This window comes from Poeciliopsis prolifica, unplaced genomic scaffold, assembly GCF_027474105.1.
Source record: "Poeciliopsis prolifica strain line A6 unplaced genomic scaffold, Auburn_PproV2 SCAFFOLD008, whole genome shotgun sequence".
Classification (NCBI taxonomy): domain Eukaryota; kingdom Metazoa; phylum Chordata; class Actinopteri; order Cyprinodontiformes; family Poeciliidae; genus Poeciliopsis; species Poeciliopsis prolifica.
In genome coordinates, this window is record NW_026562383.1 from 11,332,813 (window position 1) to 11,356,132 (window position 23,320).

The window sequence follows — 23,320 nt, forward strand, 5'->3', positions numbered from 1 at the left end:
GCTGAGAGTAACAAGAAATTAGGAAATATGATAAAGAGAGATTTGAAACTTAATAAGATGTTAATTAAACGTAAAATGAATAAAGCAGTTATTACATTTTTGAAGGAAACAAGATTACATATAATAATTTAGATTAAAGGGAGGTACTGTGGTCCCACTCCAGCACAGTAGATGGCGATAATACGTCTTGACTGTAGATGTCACCCGCCAGTAAAAATCAGAAAGACGAAGAAGAAGTGGGTTGAGCCACACGTAAGAGCTCAAAGGTGATTGGAGAAAAAATGTGGGAGGTTTTTTTTATGCAAGTATTTTAAGAGAACTCTAGAATCTGCCTTGTCTATGTTTGTGGGATAATACCGGGAAAAGACTCCGCACACATAAATCTCAGCTGCACGCAGAGCACAGCTTAGTGTATTTTAGTGTGTTTTTGACATAAGAAACGTGAATACTAACTCTTTTATTTTGTTGTTCGGATCCAGAATTGTTTAAGAGAAGCATGCCGTTATTTCCAGCCCTGAGGTGTCCCACAGTCCAACTCTTCAATGGTCTGGAAATCCCAATATTTGGATTAGGTCTGTATTAGGCTTAAAATGTGACAGTTAAAGTTGGAAGAGTCAAAAGAAAAATGTTTAGAACATGTTCTCATGCTAAATTGTCTTTGTATTTTTTTGTGTGTGTGCGTGTATATATATATGTTCATGTTGTCTAATTTGCTTTGAAAGGCAAAGCTGTCACTTTCTGTTTAGTATTATGTATGTGCATGTTATACTGCAGTTGTCCACTGGGGGCAAAGAGAGCGAGTTCTTTTCTGTAGGCAGCACTGTTCTGAAGAAGAAGAAATGGAACCTGTGAATTATCAATAAAGTGAATACAGCTCCCTTACTAAAGAATATGTGTTCAATTATGAATATGACTACTGAAGAAAACGCAACAAAAATTAACACAATTTCAGAAATAAGTTTATTTGTAATGTTCTGCAAAGCCAATAAATACATTGGTCCAAACCAATTCCTGGGATCGATGCTCATCCAGAATTGTGATTTTTCTGTGTTTTTTAACAACATTTTTGCTGAAACACATGAGGGGGTGAATTGTAAATTATTGTCCAATGTGTATTTTGAGGGAAGCTTGAATTAGGTTTTTGTTAAGATTAAAGAATTAAGAGCACAGCTACAAGTAAATTAGTTCACAACTTAATTCATTTTGTGATTATTTTAAGTGCCACAATTAAAGGAACTGAATGTCTATTATAACATCCACAGTATTGTGTATACTAAGTATAGCTTTTTGCTGAGGTCTTTTTGGTATTATTATTATTATTGGTTTTCTATTGCTTTTCCCTAGAATTTGCCTAATTTGTAACAGCTTGACAATCATAGAACAGCATTTTTGCAACAATAAATAAATAAAGCATTTTTTTTAATTTTCAAAACATTTGAGAGATTAAATCTTGATTGAATGCCACAATGTCCCGTTGGCTCTATTTCTTCAGGTGCATGTTTGGGCTCCTCATCAGAGATTGTTTTGTTCTTTGACTGTCAGGTACATCTCATCATGGCGGATACTCACATGATGCCATCCTGTACGCTCTCACTGAATGCGGTATTCGCCACCTTGATACAGCAAAGCGGTATGGTTGTGAGGAGGAGCTGGGCAAAGCTGTCAAAGAGAGCGGGCTGCAACGAAGTGAACTATGGCTCACTAATAAACTCTGGCCTGGGGACTACGGATACACAGCTGCAAAAAAAGCTTGCCTGGACTCCTGCAGAGCAATGGGGGTTGAATATTTTGGTATGAGTTTGATCTAGCTTTGTAAAACAAATGTAATAGTCAATGTTTGGTCACAAAGCCTCTAAAAACCAGCCTTTAGTAATAAAGATGTCCTTCCTTTACTGTCTTCATCTTTTACCTTTGAATAGATTGTGATATCTTCTTGTTTTTTGTTTGCTTGTGTAATGGTTAGGTTTTCTCTTGTTTTTTAGATCTGTACCTGATGCATTGGCCGGCGTCATTAAAACCTGGTTGTTCTAACAGAGAGATTAGAGCTGAGACATGGAAAGCTCTGGAGGACCTTTACAAAAACGGTAGAAGGGCTTGATGTAAATATTAAACTGATTTCTCAGGGCACAGCATGTTGCAAGAACTTTCGTCACGCTGTTAATCTTTGCACCTTCCTGAGATTTTCCATCATTTTGGCAACTTTTAAAGCAGAATTTGGAACATTTCCCTACTAAGACTTGAACCTTGTGCTGCTTCAGTAATTTTTAGGTCACATAAGAACTTTTTAACGTGTTCTATAATGAGTAACTATTCTAAGGGAAGAGTTGTCCATCAACTGTGTATCAATCTGAATAAGGCGAATGTATTGCATTTACCTAATGATCTCCAGAGATTACAACCCCACTGAATGTCTGTCAGCTTCTTTTAACTTATTTGCACAATTTTAGTTCTGACTTTAATTACTTGACAAATGTTTCCCAATCACAGCACAGACTCTTGTGCTTTCTTCTGTCTTCTGGAATTGCATCTGTAGAGCCAGAACACAAACCTAGATAGATGTAAGGCACTGTTACAGCTACAATCTGACCTTATCATTGCAGGGATTTGTCGTGCTATTGGGGTGAGCAATTTTCTGATCCACCACCTGGAGCAGTTGAAGGAAGACTGTAGTGTGGTGCCACATGTTAACCAAGTAATTTTTCTATTTGTTCTGTTCATGTAAGTGTATTTATTCAATTATTGGATTAGATTCAGGACTGGTGAACTTTCAAGATTGTTCTCTGGCTCCCTGCAATATATATATTTTTTAATGGTCTTTTTCCAAAAGATTACTCTGCTTATTCAATAACTTTGCCAGGTGGAGTACCATCCTTTCCAACAACCCAAACACCTGATGGAGTATTGTCAGAAGAATGGGATAGTGTTTGAAGGCTACAGTCCCCTGGCCAAGGGTCAAGTCCTCAATGATCCTGTCGTGCAACAAATAGCAAAAAAGTACGGACGGACGGCTGCTCAGATCTGCCTTCGCTGGAGTATCCAGGTAGTCGCATTGTCTCACTGCTTCTGTAGTTTTTGTGTCTTTGTCTGTTGTTAACCAAAGTTATATTTTATCAAAATTATTCCCCAGAATGGCGTTGTCACAATTCCAAAGTCCATCAAAAAGAACAAGATACAGGAAAACTGCCAAGTGAGTCATAAGCCTGTCGACTTCTGAGCCTTATTAACATCCATACACTGCATAAAGATCTTGGTCTGGTGAACTAAGGATGATATTTCTGTCAATTATAGCTTTACCCTCTAAATGATTCGCTATTCACCAGGCTATAAAGTGATTTAATCTAAGTGGCCCAAAACAGATTTCACTTGGAATAAATCACAATAAAGATTTCCTGTTTTAAGCCAGTTAGGTGTTCATAACTTCAGTTTTCTAAATTCAGAATAAGTAAAATTAATATATATATTTTTTCAATTTCAAAAGTATACATAAAACTTAGTACTTGTTAGAACCACCTTTTAAACTGAAAATCCCTCAAAGATCTGATCAAATTGTAGCCCATTCCTCCCGACAAAACTATTTTGAGGTGTTGCTTTAAAATACATCCAGAAACATGTCCCCATTTATTAAAAATGTTGCAGATTCATTTCAGAACCTTACAAAGTTCTTTAAAAGGCATGAAAATCTTTGGCGTAGTCTTTAAAATCTAAGTAATGAGAAAAAAATGATAAAACTTTTTTTTCTAGCATTTATTTTACATCTCACATTCTAACATCTCACATTCTAACATCTTATACACAGGTGTTTGGGTTCCAACTTGATGAGAAAGACATGGTTGCTTTAGGAAATCTACATGATGGACGGCACACAAGTTGGGATCCTACAAATGTGGATTAAAGTTTACCAGGAAAAACAAAAGAACAATACTGGCAATAATTGTGTGTGACGGTCATTTTTTATGTGACTTCTCATAGGGGGCCACTGATGTAGATTTCCTGATGTAGTTTGTCTTAACTTCACATGACAAACTGGGAATTCAATGTGGTTAGCGTGCCTTTTTTTTTTTGTTTTGTAGTTTTACTTCCTTAAAATTTCATATTTAAAATGTGACAATTTAACTTTTGTTTGTATTATTTGAAGTTGATTATGTTCAATAATTGTTGCAGTTCTTCCATCACAGGATACAGTTTTAGAAAAAAAATCTTCAAATTGTGTACATTTAGTTTTGGGAATAAATTTATTGTTTTCAACCATATTAATTAATTTAAAAAAATAATAATACTCCAATATATTTGGGATTCAAAGTCTGAAATGACCATGAGTAAAATACACTTATGTGCTTTAATATTTGGTACATGAGCCTTTTGTAAGTACTTGCATCGTAATTGATGGGAATTAAAAGTGTAAGACATTTAAATAAAAATAAAAGTGTTAAGTGTGACATTACTGTTTCATATTTTGCAGAAATTTAGGAAGAAATCGCTTTCATGTGAGTTGTTGAACTATCTAGAACACAGTTTCTGCTGCAAAAGGTTCAAATTGAATCATAGGCCTTGAACACACAACTGGATCTGAACAGAAATGTCTGGAGCGACAACTATTGGGGAAAAAAATATTCTGGACTGTGTGGAACGTTGCTACATTTCTCTTTGTCTTCAAGGACACAAAAGGACGAGAAAAGCCTTAGTTAGCAATATCATTTAATCTTTCCCCCTCAGAATCACTGTTGCACATAAGTTACATTTTGTTGTTTTTTTTCTTCAATTTCACAGGTTCTTTTTTCCTTTCTTCAAACTTCCAGTTTGAGCTCCCTCTCGTATCAAACAAACACAACAAAAAAAAAGAAAGCAGATTGTATTATACAAAAATGCAAACCAATTTTCACACAGTGAATTCTCTTACAAAGTCATAAAATGGCGTATTAATGGCTACATCCACATTGGAGGAAGATAATTCTAGACATTCCTTAATGGAGTATAATATACATATAAAAACCTTTTTTTTCTTGCTGAAATCAAACCTGTACCTTAATTTAAGAGATATTTTACAAGGGAGTAATAATATAAAAGTCCATTTGTGAATTTCCTCAGAAAGTCTGAGAATAAAATGTGAGCCTCAAATAGCAGTAACAGAGGTCAGTGATCAAGGGTGTGGGTGGTTGTTTTATCATCAAAAGGGTGTAGGCAGCAGTTTCACTCAAAACAAAACACACAAGATTGAAATAAACATATTTGCCATTTACTAGAAAGTAAACTTCCCTCATACAATCACTGCACAAACGCTCTGCTAAGTGAATAGGTGTTTTAGGCTCATTCAGACCTGTGGTGACCCATCAAGCAGAACAAGCTTTTTGGTAGTTTTGGCTTACTCAAACTTAGAGCTCATTGGTACGACTCTAAATTGTGACGTGTTCCATTTTTTCAGATCTGATGCTCCTTGAACAAACAATGTAAAAAGAGCACGACAGCTAATCTGACAAGCTAATCTGTCAGACGAAACCGCCTGGTTATTGTCACTGGAGCGGTAGTGGGGCGAGGGAGAGAGAGAAGACCCAAACCTGCTCTAAAATCTCAACACTATGACCAGATACAGCACAATTAAAGGGGAGTAACCAAAAAAAAAAAAAACAAAAAAAAAAACGAACGAACAAAAAAAGAAATTAAAAAAAAAAAAAAAAAAGAAAAATGAGGGCACGTTTCCTACAATACAATCTATCACACACGAAAAAACATCTCCATATAAATTTTTCCAAAGTTACAGATTTTTGTCTTCTTCGGAAGCATATTCTATAAAGAACAACTTTGTTTGAACACAAAAGATTTAAGTGAACACACATCAATGCACACAGAGGTCCTTCGTCTGGGAAAGGATAAAGTCTGTGTTGGCAACCAGTGGACAGAAAAACAAACAAAACAACAACAAAAAAAAAAGAACAACATTTAGCTGATTCTAAGTAGAGATCATTTAATATAAATGCTGAGCAAGTAGAGTAAGAGGTGGCACATTAATAGTGCTTTAGTATATTAATGTATGTATACATACTCATATGTATAAGTGAGCTGTGTACCTAAACAATAAATGTAGCAAGGAGCAGCCTGAGGCTTTTAAGTGTGGATGGAGAGAAAACTAAATTGCTATCCTTGTGCTGACAAATTGAAAGAGGCGCCCTACAATACCTGATGTTTATGCCTTGAACTGATTCATCAGTGATCAGGGATTTGTCCGACAGTTTATAAGCAAAATGAGGGTTCGATATAACAACTTGACCCAGAGCAACTCTTTATCTTTTTAACCGTTTGAGCACATGAACTCATGCTAATTGTTTAGAGAAGGCGGAGAGCTCCGTGTTGAGAATCAGTGGTAAACAGTCCATCTGTTAAAGAAAGAGCTATCGCAGTGGCAATGGTGGTGATGAAGACAGCAATGGATGGTAGATCCAATATTAAATTGACTTTTTGGTCAGTTGTCGTAAATGCACTTGAGGACAGTTTGGAAGAAGAAGCAGGTGTGTCTCTTCAGGAACTATCGTTGCTGCTCTTCAAGCTGTAAACGGGTTTTGCCTCGACAACAGGAAAATTTCCCAGGGTTAGCAAAAAATGCAAATATTCTAAAGAAAGGAGGACACGTTTTCAGCGATGCTCCATAAAGTTCTCAGGAGGTAAGCTGCACCGCCCAAAATTGTAACAATGTAAAGCAAACAATCAAAATTAAGCAAAAAAATAATAATAATAATAATTAAAAAAAAAAAAATCAAAAACAAACAAACAAAAAAAAACACACAAGGGAAGGCAACTTCATAGAAGTTATGAGAACAAGTGACAAGATAATCCCAATGGGGAGGCCTCTGTGTGGCCAGAAGAGAAGCTCTGGTGAGGGAAATTCTATTGATTTATTTTGTTTTATTAGCCTTAATACTAGAAAAATTTCATATTTTATTATGAGCCAGGCCTAGCTGTGCTCAGAAACGCAGGCGAAAGGTGCTGAACGTAAACCACGTCAAGGTCACACCGCAACCAAGAGAAGCACCGAATATTTCCCTTATCGAAAAAAAAAAAAATCTCATTATCAACACAACTGCAATCTTTAAAACAGAATGCTTTTATTAAATAGATACTGCTTTCAAGTATGAAATAGAAATTATGCTCTTCATAAAATAATGAAAATTATACTTCCCGAAGAAATGCATTTCTAAAAAAAGCACCTGACGTGTCCATTTTGGCTGAATAATTGGTGAAATTTCTGTGATTTCCCTCCACAGATGTCTGCATCTGGCCAACCTCTCGTTACTATTTTGGGGGTGAGCGCAGAGCCACACGTTATGAGACTTTTCCTATAGTAAAGTCTCATTGCACAACATTTGAGACAAGCTCCTTGAAATGTATGTGAAGTGAAAGTGTTTTCTAACCTGTGCACCTCTGGATGTAACCGTTCAAACTACAAGTACGGCCCAACAGGCACACGACCTGTTTTTTTTGGGGGGGGGTTGGCGGGGAATTCAGTTTAATTCTGCTTTTATGGCATTTTATCAATTTTAATAAATATACACATGCTGTCTTCATCGCCACCATTTATTTTTTCTGATGTATCAATTTTGAGCCTTGTTAATCAAATACCAGTATAAAATAAAATAAAATAAAATAAAATAAAAAAAAAGAAAGAAAGAAAGAACACACAAGAAATGTTATTATATGCTCTGGTTTCCAGGCAAGGAAAGTCATAAAAAAGCTCATTCACAGAACAAAAAGAAAGAAAATCATCACGGCAGATACTGCTCATCTTCTAAATAGAATGGGTGTATGTGTGCCTGTGCATGCTTTTCAAATGAGCATCTTGCATGTGTGTGTGTGTGTGTGTGTGTGTGTGTGTGTGTGTGCGTGTACATAAGCGTGTGTTCCTATGAGCAGGAGTGGACAACACCATTCTTCTGCATCTCTGAACCAGCCACCACTGGATCAGAGCACATGCTCATTGCAGCCGTCTTATTGTTCAGTGACATTGCATTTTCCTGCAGACTGCTGGAGCCGTTGGACACTTCGCTGAATGAGAAGTGGAGAAAGAGAGCTGTATGAGTACATGCAAGAACAAAAGACAGAAAAGATGCAAGAAAACATACATAAAAAAACATACATACTAAAAGACACCGATTTCTGATGGGGGTTTTAAACTAAATATGCACGTCATGGTGTCTTTATTTCCTTGCTGCCATAACTTCACAATAAAATTATTCCTATGCCTAGCAGCAGAGGGGAACGAGTTAATCAATTACCTCCAAAACCTGACAGGGGAGGTTGAACAGAAACTGCAGCAACTTAATAGAAGAGTGTAGAATTTGGTCATCTGATAAAAAATGTATGCCTCCTTCAAAGTTGAGCTAAGGTTATACTCACCCGAGAGCCAGAGAGATTTCTTCCAGCTGGTTCTCGTGCTCTGGTTGTCCATTCTCTGCAGACTGCATTTTGTACTGTTGAACATCATGAGCTACTTGGTTTTCCTGCTATGGACAGAAACAAAAATAAACGTGAAAACAAAAAAGTCCCATCAGTAGAGGTGTCAACTAATGTAAGATTTTTCAAGCATCTGTACTTAAGTATATTTTTCTGTCAATTTCTTACTTTTAGGACAAATATTTGTGCTTTCCACTCCTTACATTACTTTCATGGTGGGGAAAAGAAAATGATGTGAAGCCATTTTAAAAGATCCACCTTCTGAACAGAAAGCTTGTCAAAGTGGTAGTAACGCAACAGTCAGATGCCAAAAACACCAAAAACCGAAGAAAAACACATTTTTGTGTGATAAAAACATGAATGAAGTAACACTGCAAAATAAAGGAAAAACAAATTCTGAGGCTTTCCCCATCAATAGTCTTATTTAAATGATAAGACCACTGATAATTCGGCTCATGCATTTCCATGTTGTCTGCGCAACGAACAAACAACTTGTGGCAAATGCATTGTTTTATCAACCATGAGCTTCTGGCGTTCGAGAACTTGCTGTCAAATCTTCTAAAACACAAACAGGTAAGTTGGCATGTTTGGGTGTTATTTAGTAGTGATCGTCTGTGTTGTAAGGCATTTTGTATGACGAAAACTTTTCTAGTATTTTAGACTAGGTAAAATTACTTTTTTTCTTTTTGTACTTAAGTACAAAATTTGTACTTTTATACCTTTACTTAAGTAAAGGAGTTCAATTTGTCATTTTACCAGTTGTTTCATCCAACTATTTGTACTTCTATTTCAGAAGAGAATGTGAATACTTTGAACACATCTGCCTGTCAACTACAGTAGAAACCAGTCATTCACAGATACAGAAAGTTTCCTACCAAAGCCATCTCTCGGGTCCTTTTGCCAATTTCTCTCTCCACCTGGTGGAGCTCTAAGCTTAACTGCTCATTGGAAACAGCTGACACACTGGCACCCCCTACTGGCCACTTGGGTTGCGGTTGCTGTGGAACCACTGCGGGGCCCTGGCTGGGTTGCACAGACTGGACGACCAATGCGCTGGCCTCCCTCTGCAGGAGCAAAGAGTTACTGGCGGCCTGCAGCAGTGAGACGAAGTAAAGAGAGTGTGGAAGCAGGAACATGTGGGCAAACAAAAAAAACATCTGCCATAAGATATATAAATCTAAACATTTTCAGAACTAAAAAGATTTTCATTCTTCTTTTTTTCACTTTTAAAGCACCACATTACTATAGCTTAGCTTCAGATCCATTCTACATACCTCTATGTTGTGCATCTGAGTCTGTTGAGTGATCTGCTGATTGACCTGCTGCAGCTCAATCTTTAACTGTTCTCTGTCTGGGGTTGTCATGGGAAGGCTGTGAAAATACAATGAACTGGTTTAATAATATTTCAAAGTCTCAAGCTTACTGTAAGACTTATTAAATCACATCGAATTAAATGAAAAATCAACAGACGTGTGTGTGTGTTTGTGGGAGGGGGAGGGCAAGGGCTCACCGCTCAAAGTGTCCCTGAGAGGAGGAGGCAGTCTGGTGGGAGGGGTATGAAGCTCCAGCCCATCCTCCATGACTTCCATATGAGTAATCTACAGCAGCAAGATGAAATAGTAAAAAACAACGTCCCCTCCCCAAGCAAATACCACATGGACAACCCAAGATGAAAATAAATATCTGTCATTACGACCGGATCAGTTTTATTTGCAAGATAGATATTGACAAACATCAGCCGATATCACTGATATACTGGCTCAAACATTAATTCAGAGATTAATTGAATTCATATACCTGATAGACAAAAGATGAATTCCATACAATAAAAAAAACCCTGAATCAGTTAAGAAAAACAATTTTGGTGACTTTTAGGGTTTAGTTGGAAATCCAAATTTAAATCTTACCAGCCATGGTCATGTGTTTAGAGTTGGGGTTCTGGAGAGTGGAGGCCATAGCTTGCACTGGGCCAGTGGTCTGATAGCCAGTCTTTGAAGTGCGGGAGATGGCACCAAAGCGTGACACAGTGGGCTGGGGGCCAAAAGGTATAATAGGGTCATCATCTTTTACTTCTGTTCCCCTGCGAGGGGCCTCCAATGATGGCTCCCTCTGACCTTTATCATCCACATTCTGACAGAAACAAAGAGGAGACAGAAAGAAGAGATCATGAGGTCATTAAATAGAGCAAAACAAAGTCCATTGACATTAGTGCCTGAATTAAGGGTTCTTAGTATACACTGAGTTAATGTGTCAAAAAGAAAACTTGTTCCACATTTTCCACTCCCCGCAGAAATAACTAGGAGTCACTCATCTGAACTTACCATCATCTCCATGGAACCAGGAGCCATGACGTTCTTGGGTTTGGCATCCTTTGTGTTAATATAAGAGCCAATGGTTTCGCAGGACCAGGGTGAGTACTGCCCTGCATAGTCGTGCTCTCTGCATTTCATCGTTTTGGAGCTCTCGTCACCATACTGCACACATGAAAACAAAGTAATTAAAAACATATCCTATACTGTCTAACAATGAGCTCTTGAGCATTTTGGCTCAATAAACATGAGTGCTTTTTGGAAATAAAGAGCGCAATGTGAAAGTAGAAAATGTATTCTGTGCTAACCTCTGGTGGGTAGTCGCTGGGGAAGGGATGTGAAAGAGTGGGAGAGGCAGCAAATGGTGGAGGAGAGATCACCTTCCTTTCTGCCAGCTGAGATAACAGTTCCTGTCGTCGTCGGTGGAGATAGTCTAGGCTGGGCTGTGAACCGCTGTATTGCGACCCCTTAGGAACCAACACATACAAAAATACCACTGCTCAACTTCAGATGGTCTAAACCACATGTATTCAAAACAAGAAATATTTACAGCTGACATACCCTGACGTAAGTCCTCATGGGTGGAGGCTGGGAACCCGGAGGATAGTAGCCGTCTGGGGCATATCTGTCCCGGGAACTCGCTTCTTGGTGGTAGAGGGAGTTGGCCTGCCCCGCTGAGGGGGGCGGAACATCGAGGGGAGCCGGACTCATTTTGACAAGAGGATCTCTCTGAGATGGATAAGGCTGGGGGGGCGGAGGAGGGGCGCCGTAGGCACCGTGGTGACCTCTGTCATAATGAGATGGGTGGGAGTAGGGAAAAGGTGGGCCAGAGTGCTGGGAGGGGTAGGGGCGGTCCGGAGCACTGTAGCCACTGTAAGGATCATGGTAAGGGGGTCCTGACTCATTCGGCGGAGGGGCATTACGGATGTATTCCCGGACATACTGTGTTGGCTGTTGGTAGGGATAACCTGGGTAAACACACAAAAATGTAAATAATTTATTTTAAGGCCATAAAATACTGATTTTTACCATCCTGGTTTAGGCAAAACACACCATGCTTTCCTAATAATTTCTTCTATAATTTACAGAATAGTAGTTGTCAAGGTGGTTTAAAAAGATACAATTCATGCGATATTCTTGAATAAGTCAAATACTTCTACAATATTAGGTAAAATATACAAAAGGAGCTAGCTATATTGTTTTATTGCCATTTTAGTTTGTTTAAAATTTAGAATCATTCTATACTACTTTATAGATTTTCTGGTCCATGCAGTAAATGGACCAGAAAATGGATCTTTATTTTACTGTTGCTTTAAATTGACAGATTTTCTTGGGAAGTAAAACAAAAACCACACATTTTTCTTTGATGAGATTATTTGAACTCCTTTATTCCTACCTGCTGGGTACTGTGGTGGCTCATACTGAGAGGCAGGTGGGGGACGAATGTCATATACATCACGGGGTTGAGGTTGAGGATAAACTGGAGAACCCCTGGCAACCCCGGTCATATGCTTGACCCCTGTGAGGTGATCTGCTGGTATCCTGGGGTGAGCCATTGCATGAGGTGGCAGTGGTATACCGCTTTTAGGCATGGGGTCCAGGCTAAAGGAATTGAGCATTTCAGCTTTACACAGTGCACCATGTTCTTCTTTAGTTGCAACATACCCAACAAATCTGTACATACATAGAAATCAGTGTAACTAAATGGTGACGGTCAGTTTTTAGGCACTTACACATCTGGTGGCGATCCAGGACCACTTGGACTTCCTCCATCCAGCTTGGCAGGTTTAGACAGCAACTCATATGGGACTGTGTCGGTGCCGCGGGCGACTAATTGGGGCAAGTTTGGCGCACCGCTGCCATTGGTGACTGGGGAATGCTTTCGGGTCACTGTTACATCAGGCGTAAGGCCATCGTCTGGAAACACCACTCCTGAGCGACCTGCCATACGCTTATTCATCTTACGGTACCTGGTGAACATTAAAAGGCTTTACCAAAGACCAAACAAAATGCTGCAGATATACTGGATAAAGGTCTAACATTTTACACTCACTTCTCTAGTTCTTCCTGAGAGTGGGCAAAGGTACAGCTGGCGCCACGAGGACAGCCGCCTTTCTGCTTCATGTCACGACACATGTATGTTTTATACTTGCTGTGCTGAGGAGGCTGGAAAAAACAAGACAACATAACCTTTGTGTTCGTGGAACAACAAGTAAATACTTGTTGTCTGAAGACCTTTTGACAAATTAAAAAGGCAAAACTTTCAATGTGCAAGTAAAGACATTTGTTTTTTTGGTCAAGTCTGTTTAAAGACTAAATGGAGTAAGGCTAAAATACAATCAATAAAATTAGGATAGACCAAAAGGTTATTACAATATTTACTGAACAGCACAGATTTAGTGCAGATCAGAATTATTTTTTTATTTGCAGGTTTACTGGAGACTTTTAAATAATTTTTTAAACTGACCTGTTGAGGATCAGCTCCTTTTTTGCTGTGGTTTTGAATGAAATCAACCAGGCCATGAACCACTGTTTTCACTGCTACCAACCCCTTCTCAAGCTGCTCCCATGTTGGTGGAGGAGCATCTAAAAAATTGGACGTAGAAAAAAAAATTAAGAAAATGTAAAAATTTATGAAGTCAATATTTAGAGAAACTACACATTATTTGTACAGGTTCTCAAAGAACTTAGCTGATAAATTTAGGTGACCAATTTTCAACTTGATGGGCCGTAGCAAAGATCAGTCACTAACTGCTCAAATAGCTACACTCTTTGAGCACTTTCAGTTTTGTGTCTATGAGATATTTAACATGTGCAAAGAGTTGCAAGAAGCTAGTTAAAATGAAACTGAAAAAGCTGAAAAAAAAAAGTAAGGCAAGTTTAGCAGGTGACAGCATGGCTAATGGAGTATAGCACAGTTACTCTGTTTTACTCTTCTGAGATTAAACTTATATCTGTCATCAAACCCACTGGCTATGATACTTCTACAGTTTTAGTAATGTTAACTATGCCAATCACAAGAATGGGATGCGAAATACAATAAAAAAATCCATAACCAACTTCGCTCTGTTTCATAATAAAAAGACTAAAACATGGTCTTTTGTCGCATCCCTTCCTAATTCAATTAACAGAAAAAATATAATTTAAATTCTGTTTTTAACTTTCATGTTACAGTCTGGAACAAAATCCAAGTGTTTGAAACACAAAGAACCATGACAAAATTCTGATTGATGCATCTTTATTCATCCAACTTGCACGTTTCTAAAAGTAAGACAGTTGCCGTTTACGTGATCTTACCGGGACTGGGATCGATGTTTGCCAGCAGCTCTAAATGGGGTCGTAGTCTGTTGAGGTTGGCTGGGTCCCCAGTCCTCTGCAGTGCAATTGTCAGCTCCTGCACACTTTGAGCAAAAGATGCCGGGGTCTGCAGCTGCAACGGAAGAAAAGACACAGAAAATAATGGCTTGCAGAAATCTCTTAATAACTGGACTGCTGTGACTATTCAGGTCAAAACTATGAATAAAGAAAATTACTGCTTTGTCACATACCTTATCTATGATAGACTGCATATGTGACTTGTGTGACTGATCTCCGTACAACAAAGAAGACCACTGGTCAGGTGCGATGCGCAACCCTCCTTCCATGGCGATCTGAACAATCTGAGAGTCATGCTCTCGCCGCAGAGCCTCGTATGTACGAAACTCCTCTTTCAGCTGCATGAGAGATGAATCTTCATCCCGTTTGGTAACCTTAAGTCACAGAAAAGGGAAAATATTTTAACGCCCTGCATTCAATACAGTATTTTCTAAATACATCACAGATTATTAAAGTCTTATTTCTGCATGGACCACATTACAGATATTTTGAGTCAACTAATCACATTAAGCACCACTAAAGTAATTCTTGTTGACATACCTTGAAGCATGAAGCTCTATAAAGCAGCTGTACCACATGGCCTATGCTGGTTTTAGACGCCTGAGGGAAGCGTGGTTCAAGCCTTTGGACTACAAAAAGAACCAACACTTTTCTGGACAAAGCAGAACCATCTTCCAAAGCGAGGAGAACCAATTTGAGGGCTTCCTCCTGCATTGCTGGTGTCGGAGAAAAGACAACAATGATTATTTCTGAGTACCTTTGGATTGTCAAAAACTTCTGAAATTTTAATTAAACACAATAATTTACTGTCTGTGTGGCGGCATCACTTGACACTTACCTGGGCCAAGAAACTGACAGCCCCGTGCACGAACAGCGGCCCACAGATTAGAGGACAGCTGCTGGGGATTCTGGTGCTGCAAGATGAGTTCGGTGACAGTTCGCTCGCCAAGAGAGCGCGCTGCTCTCATGGCTCTGACCCGTCCCTCCTCCTCCACCAGCTGGCAGTGGACCAGAGTTACCAATTTCCTCTGCATGGGTCGACTCAGCATGCTTTGGGCTGTGCTGCTCAGACCCACACCTGGAAAAATATTTAATCATACACTTCTTACAAACTATTCCCCACTGCAACCTCCAAATCTCCTAATTTTAATCATAGTACACAGTGATTTTCTCAGAAGATGATATACTCTTAATAGGCTAGATAAATACACTTATCTGTCAAATGATATTAACCTCAAAACCTGTTAAAAAGAGGTTCCCTCATTATGGCATCTTTCACCATTTCTCCTCAGCAATAATCTCACTGGTTATTTCTGGGATTCATAACTGCTTTTTTGCAAAATACTGATGAATAATTTTATTTCATTCATATACTTAATGATAATAGTCATAAGCTATAATGCAAAAAGTCAATTTTACTTTTGTTACAGAGGTTTTTTTCTGTTCCAAGTGTGTCCAATCGTTCAATGTGCAGTTATTTCTCAATCTCATGTTAAACATTAACTTGGCCAAGTTTCCAAATGTTTTTAACTAAAAACAGCACATCGAGGCTTGCATAAAAGCAACCATTACATACTTTTTAGCCTGCTTACGATGTTATTTGTGTAAATTATCTGTGCACACTAAATACTGGGATATGCCCATATATCTGTAATTAGAAGGCAAATGAGACGGAAAGTTTAAAATATTTTACAGAAACACAAAACTTGACTTTTTGGGTTCTTTGTATAGTCTCCCCTTAAACAGAAAAGCTAACATATTGAACAAACTGTTATTTTCGGAATGAAACAAAATCATTTCAAAATTTAGATTTCTGTGTTTTACACTTGTGGAAACATGCAAGAGTTTACAAATTTGACCACGAAATAAGTTATGCTGAATGTAGGCATTAAACGGTAAGTTGGGTACCTCGGGTGTTGCTGAGGGGTTTGAGGTAGAGGGCCAGCTCCTCCACACACTGTCTAGCCACCTCATAGTTCTGAGTGTCCTCTGGACTTGTAATCAAGGCAACCGGCTGAGCCTTGGGAACCTGAAGGGGAAAATAAAAAAGTGAAATTATTGTACATCTTCCAGAAACATCCTGAACCTATTTGGTCACTATGTAGTGTGTTATATGTGTTTTGCACAGAAAATGTACTTACAGCTCATTAAACTATTATTTATTGAAACATTTTAAAATGAGGAAAAAAATAAACCTAAGTGTGTGTATGTAAAAGAGAAGGTTTGTATCCTTATAATAACAGTAGAATGTACTTCAGAAGAATTTAACTTATTACACCAATCCTGATTGATCTTATAATTTTGCTGTGCCGATAACTAAACTATGCTCCCACATCTATTTAGCTTAACATACAAATATTAATGTAAGTCCAAATATGGCCAAAACGGTTACCCCAATGAGTCTGATCTATGACTGAGATCATAATGGTTTATTAAAAAATGTGATAGTAAAATTTGTAAATGTCCCATTAATTGCATAAATCTTTTGAGTGTAATCCTTACTGAAGTACAACATGAAAGCTGCCTTTGTTATCATCTGAATTTATGTTGCTGAAGTCAGGTGTCCATTAAATTATCATCTATTATTTAAAAAACTAATGGTAAAATGTGCTTCTTTTACACGCCACCTCTAATAGACCACAGTTTGGGAAGAATGCAATTAATTAATAATATAATGCAATCCTCTATCCCTTAAACCACCTTAAACCCAGCAGGCTGAAGAACTACTTACTGATGGTCTTTACATTTGTCTGTTGCCACAGTCACAAAACACTTTCTGGCCAACCCTTCTTCCCACATCAGTGTGATATGCAAAATGAACAAGGCAGCAAGGTGGTAAGAGATTGAACCACCACCGCTGCTGCTGCTGCTCTGTCCAACCGGTAGTGTCAGAGTTGAGATGATGAGCAGAACCAGAAATAAAGCTCCTCTCCAACTACACTGTTGTCACTCCTCTGACTCCTCAATACTGAGTTAACAGCCTGAGCAAACATCAATAAGGCACTAAACCAATTTTGTTTGCTGTGTTTGAACAACCAAAGAGGAAAAACGCGAGCTCCACAAAGACATTATTTTCTTGATAAATAACTATATGGAGCAAACTGTGGTGTGTTTTTGTACATTTTAGAACATGTTTAAATATTTTTTGTAACTGGTACAGATCATATAATTTAAATAATTTAAAGATAAGACTAGAAGTTCAAGTATTATAATTAACATGACCATAAGGTAAAGAGACGGTAAAGCATGAGATTATTGTTTTGTGCAGATTGTAAGAAAGCCACATTCAAAAAAAAAATTTGAACAATTACCTGTCATCAAACAGACAAATCTTCAATGTTGAGTCATATATACTAAAATAACAGACTTTGTACTACAATTACATATTCATCTAAATTCTAAAAAAACAAAACAATTTATTCACAAAATATTTTCATCAAGATTCAATTTTCAGCTCACCACTCAGGATAATGCATTTAAACAATACTCATTTGAGAAAATACTGCTTTCTCTACCAGTGCATCTGTTGATATTGGTCAAGATGGTTGTTTTTAAGTGAAAGAAGAAGAAAATAATAAAAGCTTTAACTACCCCGTTAAAACATTCCTTTTACGTTGCTACACAACATCAAAAGACCACAAAGACCCAGAAAGCTAGAGAATCATCCTAACCATTAAAAAATCCAGTTTAAGGTTTTCTCAAGTCATGTAACACAAAAACTCAGGTCTGTTTCAAGAACATGTTTTAGCTTTACCTTAAGCAACTCCAGCTCAACTATGAATGCCATCTTCAATTAATCCATGTAATAATGCTCATACTTGGCTAAATACTGTTGTGTTTTTATGCCGAGCACTGATACTGTGGGGGAGGACGAAGTTTAATCTATCTGTCTTGTATGATAATTGCTTACACATGAGAGAACTGTCACTGTTTCGATATCTATTTCTTACATTTAATCATTTTTAAAAACATATAAAGTTTCACTGTCTGTGTTAAATTAGTTAGAATATCTCATGAAGTAATGTCTAATTGAAATGAAAGCAAGCCAAAAATGGAAACAAACATTAAAAAATTAGAGACGAGACACTCTTGTGTAATTTCTGGCACTAAAGTTGATTTACAGAGGCTGTAATTTGTTTTTGCTTTTGTTTTGTGTTCTGGTGGGAGGGAACAGATTGTTTTAATCAGTCCATTGTATGCATATCATTTTTAAAAGGCAAAACAGTCACTGAGGTTGACATTTTATTATCTCTTCAGTCCCAACCATGAAAAGCATAAAAGATAAGACAAGAAATTTGTCTTAATAGCTCAATGGGTGACCAAATTCACTATATAAAATTTGTCCATTATATTTTTAAACAATGTGTTGTAAACAAACATTGCATTTTATGTAGTCTGACACAATATAGAAAGGGAACCTGATCGTCTATTTTTCTGTTTATACATGAACTAAGCAAATTTCAACAAAATTGGTTTCCTGATGTTATAGTCACACCAACTTATGGCTATAATGTCCTAACATGTTATCATTCATTTTGAATCTATTTTTGCAATATTAAAACAAGATTGCGAACACTTGGGAAAATACACAGTCTGGATTCCATTATTCAAATATAATTTATACAATTTTTACCCAGACTTATTTCAAATCATATTTATTAAATAAGAAGGAGAATAAAATGTACAGAACTTCTCTACATATGTAGCTAGGGATATTATTTAGTAAGGTTGGTATCATATGACATAGCATCAGCACACGCCATGACCTAGACTGCATCTGATAAAACATTAGTTTTACAATTGATGCAGTTTCCATTACAGCATTACTGACACCATCAGCTGTGCCTCAAGGAAGAAAGAAACTGCTGTGCCTCACCCTGCTGATTAAACATTGCCTCACAGAAATACAGCTTTACACATTATCCCAGCACACCAATAAAATACAGTTCATAGCTTAATGAGGCTGGGGTGACACATTAAAGGAATCCCCATTGTGAAAAAGAGCGTCTTAAGCTGTTCGACAAAGCCAATATTACCTTTAGGTCCACACATTGAGAGCATCTTTGCACAAACAACATGAACTGCTGCACTTGTTTGGTAATGAATGACAAATCCAACACAGGCTCATGTCTTACCTGGCCTCCCACCAACTGCAACAGGGCTGTGTTCACAGGTAACTGCTCGATGTCTGTGCTGATGGCCGTCTGGTCAAAGGGACAGGCCTTGCGGTGCAACTTGTTCAGGCACATCTTGCACACAGTATGTCCACAGCCCAAGCTGATGGGCCGGCGAACAGTCTCTTCAAAGGTCTGTGTGCAGATTGGGCACAGCAGAAACTCTGTCCATTGTGGCGCTTGCACAGGCATGGTTATATGTTGATGGGATGGGTGTATATATAAATGTAAGTAAGAATTAACACAAAGGAAAAAAATATAATAATTATATATATAGATATATGGAAGATTCCACTGGAATCAAGATTTGTTTTTTTCCGAACTAAATCGTTCTTAAATGTCCTCACACATTGTGGATGGTGGATCACATTTCGTGATGAATACTGTAGAGCAGAGGGGGAAAAAAAGAAAACAGGAAATTGTTAACATCTTTAGTAAATTAAACAATTTAGCAAACATGTCAAAACGTTGTGGCAATCAACCCAACCCAAGCCTACAAATAAAAATATTGCCATGTTATGCATTTTACAGCAGGCTACTGTTTTAAATTCACATTCATAACCCTAACCCTTCATCACATAACCAAGGCTTATTGCTGCAGATTTAGTTTGACAAAACTAAATAGTCTAAGAGCTAATGTTTTCAAGTGCTTATACTCCAAAATAAATATATGATGAGCACACAATATACAGTTTGTATCAAAAATTGTACACATAAATAAATTTCACAATTTATTCGTTTTTACATTGAAAAAGTATGCAAACTGAATGCCTTTATTCCAAGGCAGAATATCCTTTGTTGCCATTTATAATGGTGAAAATGTCATTCTATATCAGTTACCTTTAGCTTTTGGTTGGTGGAATAAGAATCATTTTACTAATCAAATTTACAGATGTTTATTCTGACCACTAAAATGGCTAAACATCCAAAGACTTTTTGAATACTTTGTAACATTTTCTTTTTTTTTTTAGATTGTGAGTCACAATCTCGGTTTGACATTTAAATTAAAGAGCGTCAATTATTCTTGAAATTAAGCTTTCAGTTTGTTTTAATGACCTTAAGTTTAAACCAGCAGATTACTCTGGTATATTTTTCAAATATTTTATTGTTCGTGCAGATGAAATTGTTTGTTTTCACAGACAACACTTGTGAGCAATTGCTAACATCTCTGATCATCCTTTGATAATCAGAGATATCAATCTGAAAACTACAATCTAAACCAGTAGGTTTACGATTATACTGTCGTATACAAAAGTAAAATTAATTTTTCTTTGACGTACACAGTCCACCCATTACAAACCAAATATTAGATAAAAGAAGATATGCTTAAAATGCACAACCGAAGTGAACGAGAAAAACAACAGCTGTGGGGCCTGCAAACAGGAGCCTATAACGACTATGACTATGGACAAAGGATATCGAGCTAGCCGTCACCGAAGTCCCTTAAGCAAGACGCCAAATCTCGCCATTAGGAAGTCGTAACACTACGACTTCAATGTTGAGGGTTTGTGTAATTTATTCGATGAGCATGACACATAAGGTTTTTGTGTTTTGTCGTAAATGATTCTGTGTATGTGACAAACTAAGCGATTCGTTCGCTAACTACTAACGAAGTAGGCTAGGGGAGGCTAGTTGGCTAGCTTAGCTAAAAAGTAAACGGCGTTAGTTCAAAGGAATCGATTTAACTGTTTTAGGCATTGGTTTATTTGGCTATAACATAGTTATTATTCTCAGTCTCAAGTGTCACTGTAGATCTCAAATTCATATTCTTCCGAGAACTCTAGTTGCTATATATACCTTTGGTCAAGAAAACGATAAGTAGCAGATGAGTGGTAGACTATCGTTTGACTTGCTGTGATATTATGTAACGCTAGCATCTGGCCCTAGAAAATAAACATTTAATGTTAATTATTTGTTTAAATACTGGGCACATATTTCAATACAATATAAAATAATATTTGAAGTGCGTTTATCCAGTCTTAGCAATGTTTAACTGAACGCTTCTTGTAAAAAGAAACACCAAGGGCTAACGGGCTAACAGGCTAACGAACAAATGTTAGCAACTCCTCCCTTTAGCTAAATATCTTCTCCTACTAACCATCGCTATGCGTCATTACTTGACTAAACTAACACTATAGCCACTAATGTTAGTTTCACGTGATAACAAAATGATATTTATCGTTACTACTCACTTATTCCAAATGACTTGGAAGTATTTCATCTTTCTTTACAAAACTGTTGCGATATTTTGCTGCCATGTCGACTGTGCAGCTTCGCTGCTGCCGATGTTTCGGGGAGGTGCACTGTCAACAGTCCTGCTAGCCGGTTAGAGCTAGCTGGGCCCGGACGTGTTTACGTGCGTGTGCTTGTGCGCGCGCAACCATATCTAAATAGCGCCCTCTGCTGGCAGTGGACGACATGCACAACACAAAACTGAGACATACGACAGAGACCAGTACATATTTATTTCCAGGCTTACCAGGGGGCTGATATTACAGAATAGTATTTATTAGTATACGTAGTAAAACGTCAAATGAAAAAAAAAGTATTGCAGAATGTGAGGTGTTAAGCAGAAATAGGCTATAACTGAAATGTAAAAAAAAGGATGAAAACAAATGAAGGTAAGTGAAGTGCAGAGGATTATACAGGAAGAGACATTATCACTTTTGTTGTTTTTGTTTCGATTTGTTGGATTTTCACGTGGGATAGATAACCAATATGCAATCATATGACACTAGTCCCAGCTAACAGCCAGCCCTAAAGAACTCAGTCTTTGGTCTGCTATGGACCAAAGCATTTATTTATTTATTTATTTATTTATTTATTTATTTATTTATTTATTTATTTATTTATTTATTTATTTATTTTTGTAAATTTCAAGGCACTTCAAAAAAATTCAAATTTGTGAGTCACAGATTACAATTGTGAAATACAAAGATCTGGTCATATTTTGAGGTGGGTTGCATGTTGCACAGTTACTGTTGCCTTTCAACAAGAAGGCAGAAGTTTCAAATCTCAGTCTATTTGTATGGAATATGTGTATGGTGTGTGGGTATTCTGGATTCCTCCCACTGTTAGGGTAATTAGTGTTTCTAAATTGCCTTAAGGTATGATTGTGAGAATTGCATGTTTGTCTGTGCACTGCGTATCTGGATTGCCCTCTGACAATCTACTCATGGTGTATCCCGTCTATCACTTAGTGACAGCTGCAGACAGGCACCAGCAACAATTATTGCTAATGATAAAAGGTCTGAAAAAATAAAAATAAAATTGCATAAGAACAACAAAGATTCATCTGTAAAGGAATATTGCCATGCCATATTGAATAGAGTTGTTAAAGTGAAGAAACACCCAGGTCTCACTAATATGGTTTTATACTGAAAAGGAATGACAAGTGCAATGTTTTCTTTGAAAGTTTTGGTTTTTTGAGGAAGTCAAAGTGATTTGCACTATCTGTCCTATCAATGTTTGAGAAATTTGGGGTGGAGCAGGAGACGTCCATTAGCTTAAGGTGTTGATGTTTTTCATCTTATAAAAAACCAACTTTTTAGTTAATGTAACCAACACAATTTAGTTCATAATTGATGGGTAGAATAAAGCTACTTTTCAATATTCAAATAAAAATCTAAAAGCATGATTTATATTCAGTGGCCACAAGTCAACATTTTATAAAGTCTTATTTACACCTGCAATTTTGGTGTGTATTTTTCCATATCTGAAGGCAAATAGAGAATGTCTGTAGGAGTCTTGAAATAGACTCTCCTTTGGATTTATATCTATGCATCTTGGCATGTGAATGTGTATTGGTCCAAATTAGGGGTTTTCAAAGCACTGAAGAGCTAAAACAAACAGTTATTACACACTCTTTCCGTATTCTGATGATGCATTGAACAGTGTGATATTCCTAAACCTCATCCAGGCTTTCAACTTCTTTACAACTTTATATCTGACCTGTGTTTGCTGTTGACCGCAGTCCTCTTTGTTCACAAACAAACCTCTGAGATCTTCCCATGTTTATTTATA

The 23,320-nt window shown here is 37.4% G+C and overlaps 2 protein-coding genes across 4 annotated transcripts; one reads left to right on the forward strand and one right to left on the reverse strand.

Moving 5' to 3' along the window:
* The first annotated feature begins 389 nt into the window (after positions 1 to 389).
* Positions 390 to 4,842, forward strand: zgc:110366 (uncharacterized protein LOC550476 homolog). Its single transcript, XM_055032864.1, has 7 exons — positions 390 to 572; positions 1,543 to 1,791; positions 1,983 to 2,084; positions 2,601 to 2,692; positions 2,858 to 3,040; positions 3,128 to 3,187; positions 3,797 to 4,842. Exons 1-7 carry the CDS (start codon positions 497 to 499, stop codon positions 3,890 to 3,892), a joined length of 858 nt encoding a protein of 285 aa, XP_054888839.1. The 5' UTR covers positions 390 to 496; the 3' UTR covers positions 3,893 to 4,842.
* Positions 4,679 to 21,583, reverse strand: rc3h1b (ring finger and CCCH-type domains 1b). 3 transcript variants are annotated; one of them, XM_055032847.1, is made up of 21 exons: positions 21,490 to 21,583; positions 21,095 to 21,180; positions 19,259 to 19,680; positions 16,032 to 16,152; positions 14,962 to 15,201; positions 14,664 to 14,839; positions 14,297 to 14,497; positions 14,046 to 14,178; positions 13,216 to 13,334; positions 12,802 to 12,914; positions 12,482 to 12,718; positions 12,145 to 12,350; positions 11,310 to 11,716; positions 11,057 to 11,215; positions 10,761 to 10,913; positions 10,347 to 10,569; positions 9,950 to 10,037; positions 9,714 to 9,810; positions 9,315 to 9,530; positions 8,383 to 8,489; positions 4,679 to 8,031 (listed from the first exon to the last, which is right to left on the reverse strand). In XM_055032847.1, exons 3-21 carry the CDS (start codon positions 19,487 to 19,489, stop codon positions 7,890 to 7,892), a joined length of 3,369 nt encoding a protein of 1,122 aa, XP_054888822.1. In that variant the 5' UTR covers positions 19,490 to 19,680; positions 21,095 to 21,180; positions 21,490 to 21,583; the 3' UTR covers positions 4,679 to 7,889. The 3 variants fall into 3 exon arrangements, with proteins under 3 accessions (XP_054888822.1, XP_054888823.1, XP_054888821.1); XM_055032848.1 differs by lacking the exon at positions 21,095 to 21,180 and having other exon boundaries at positions 8,383 to 8,486; XM_055032846.1 differs by lacking the exon at positions 21,095 to 21,180.
* Between the last annotated feature and the right edge of the window lie 1,737 nt (positions 21,584 to 23,320).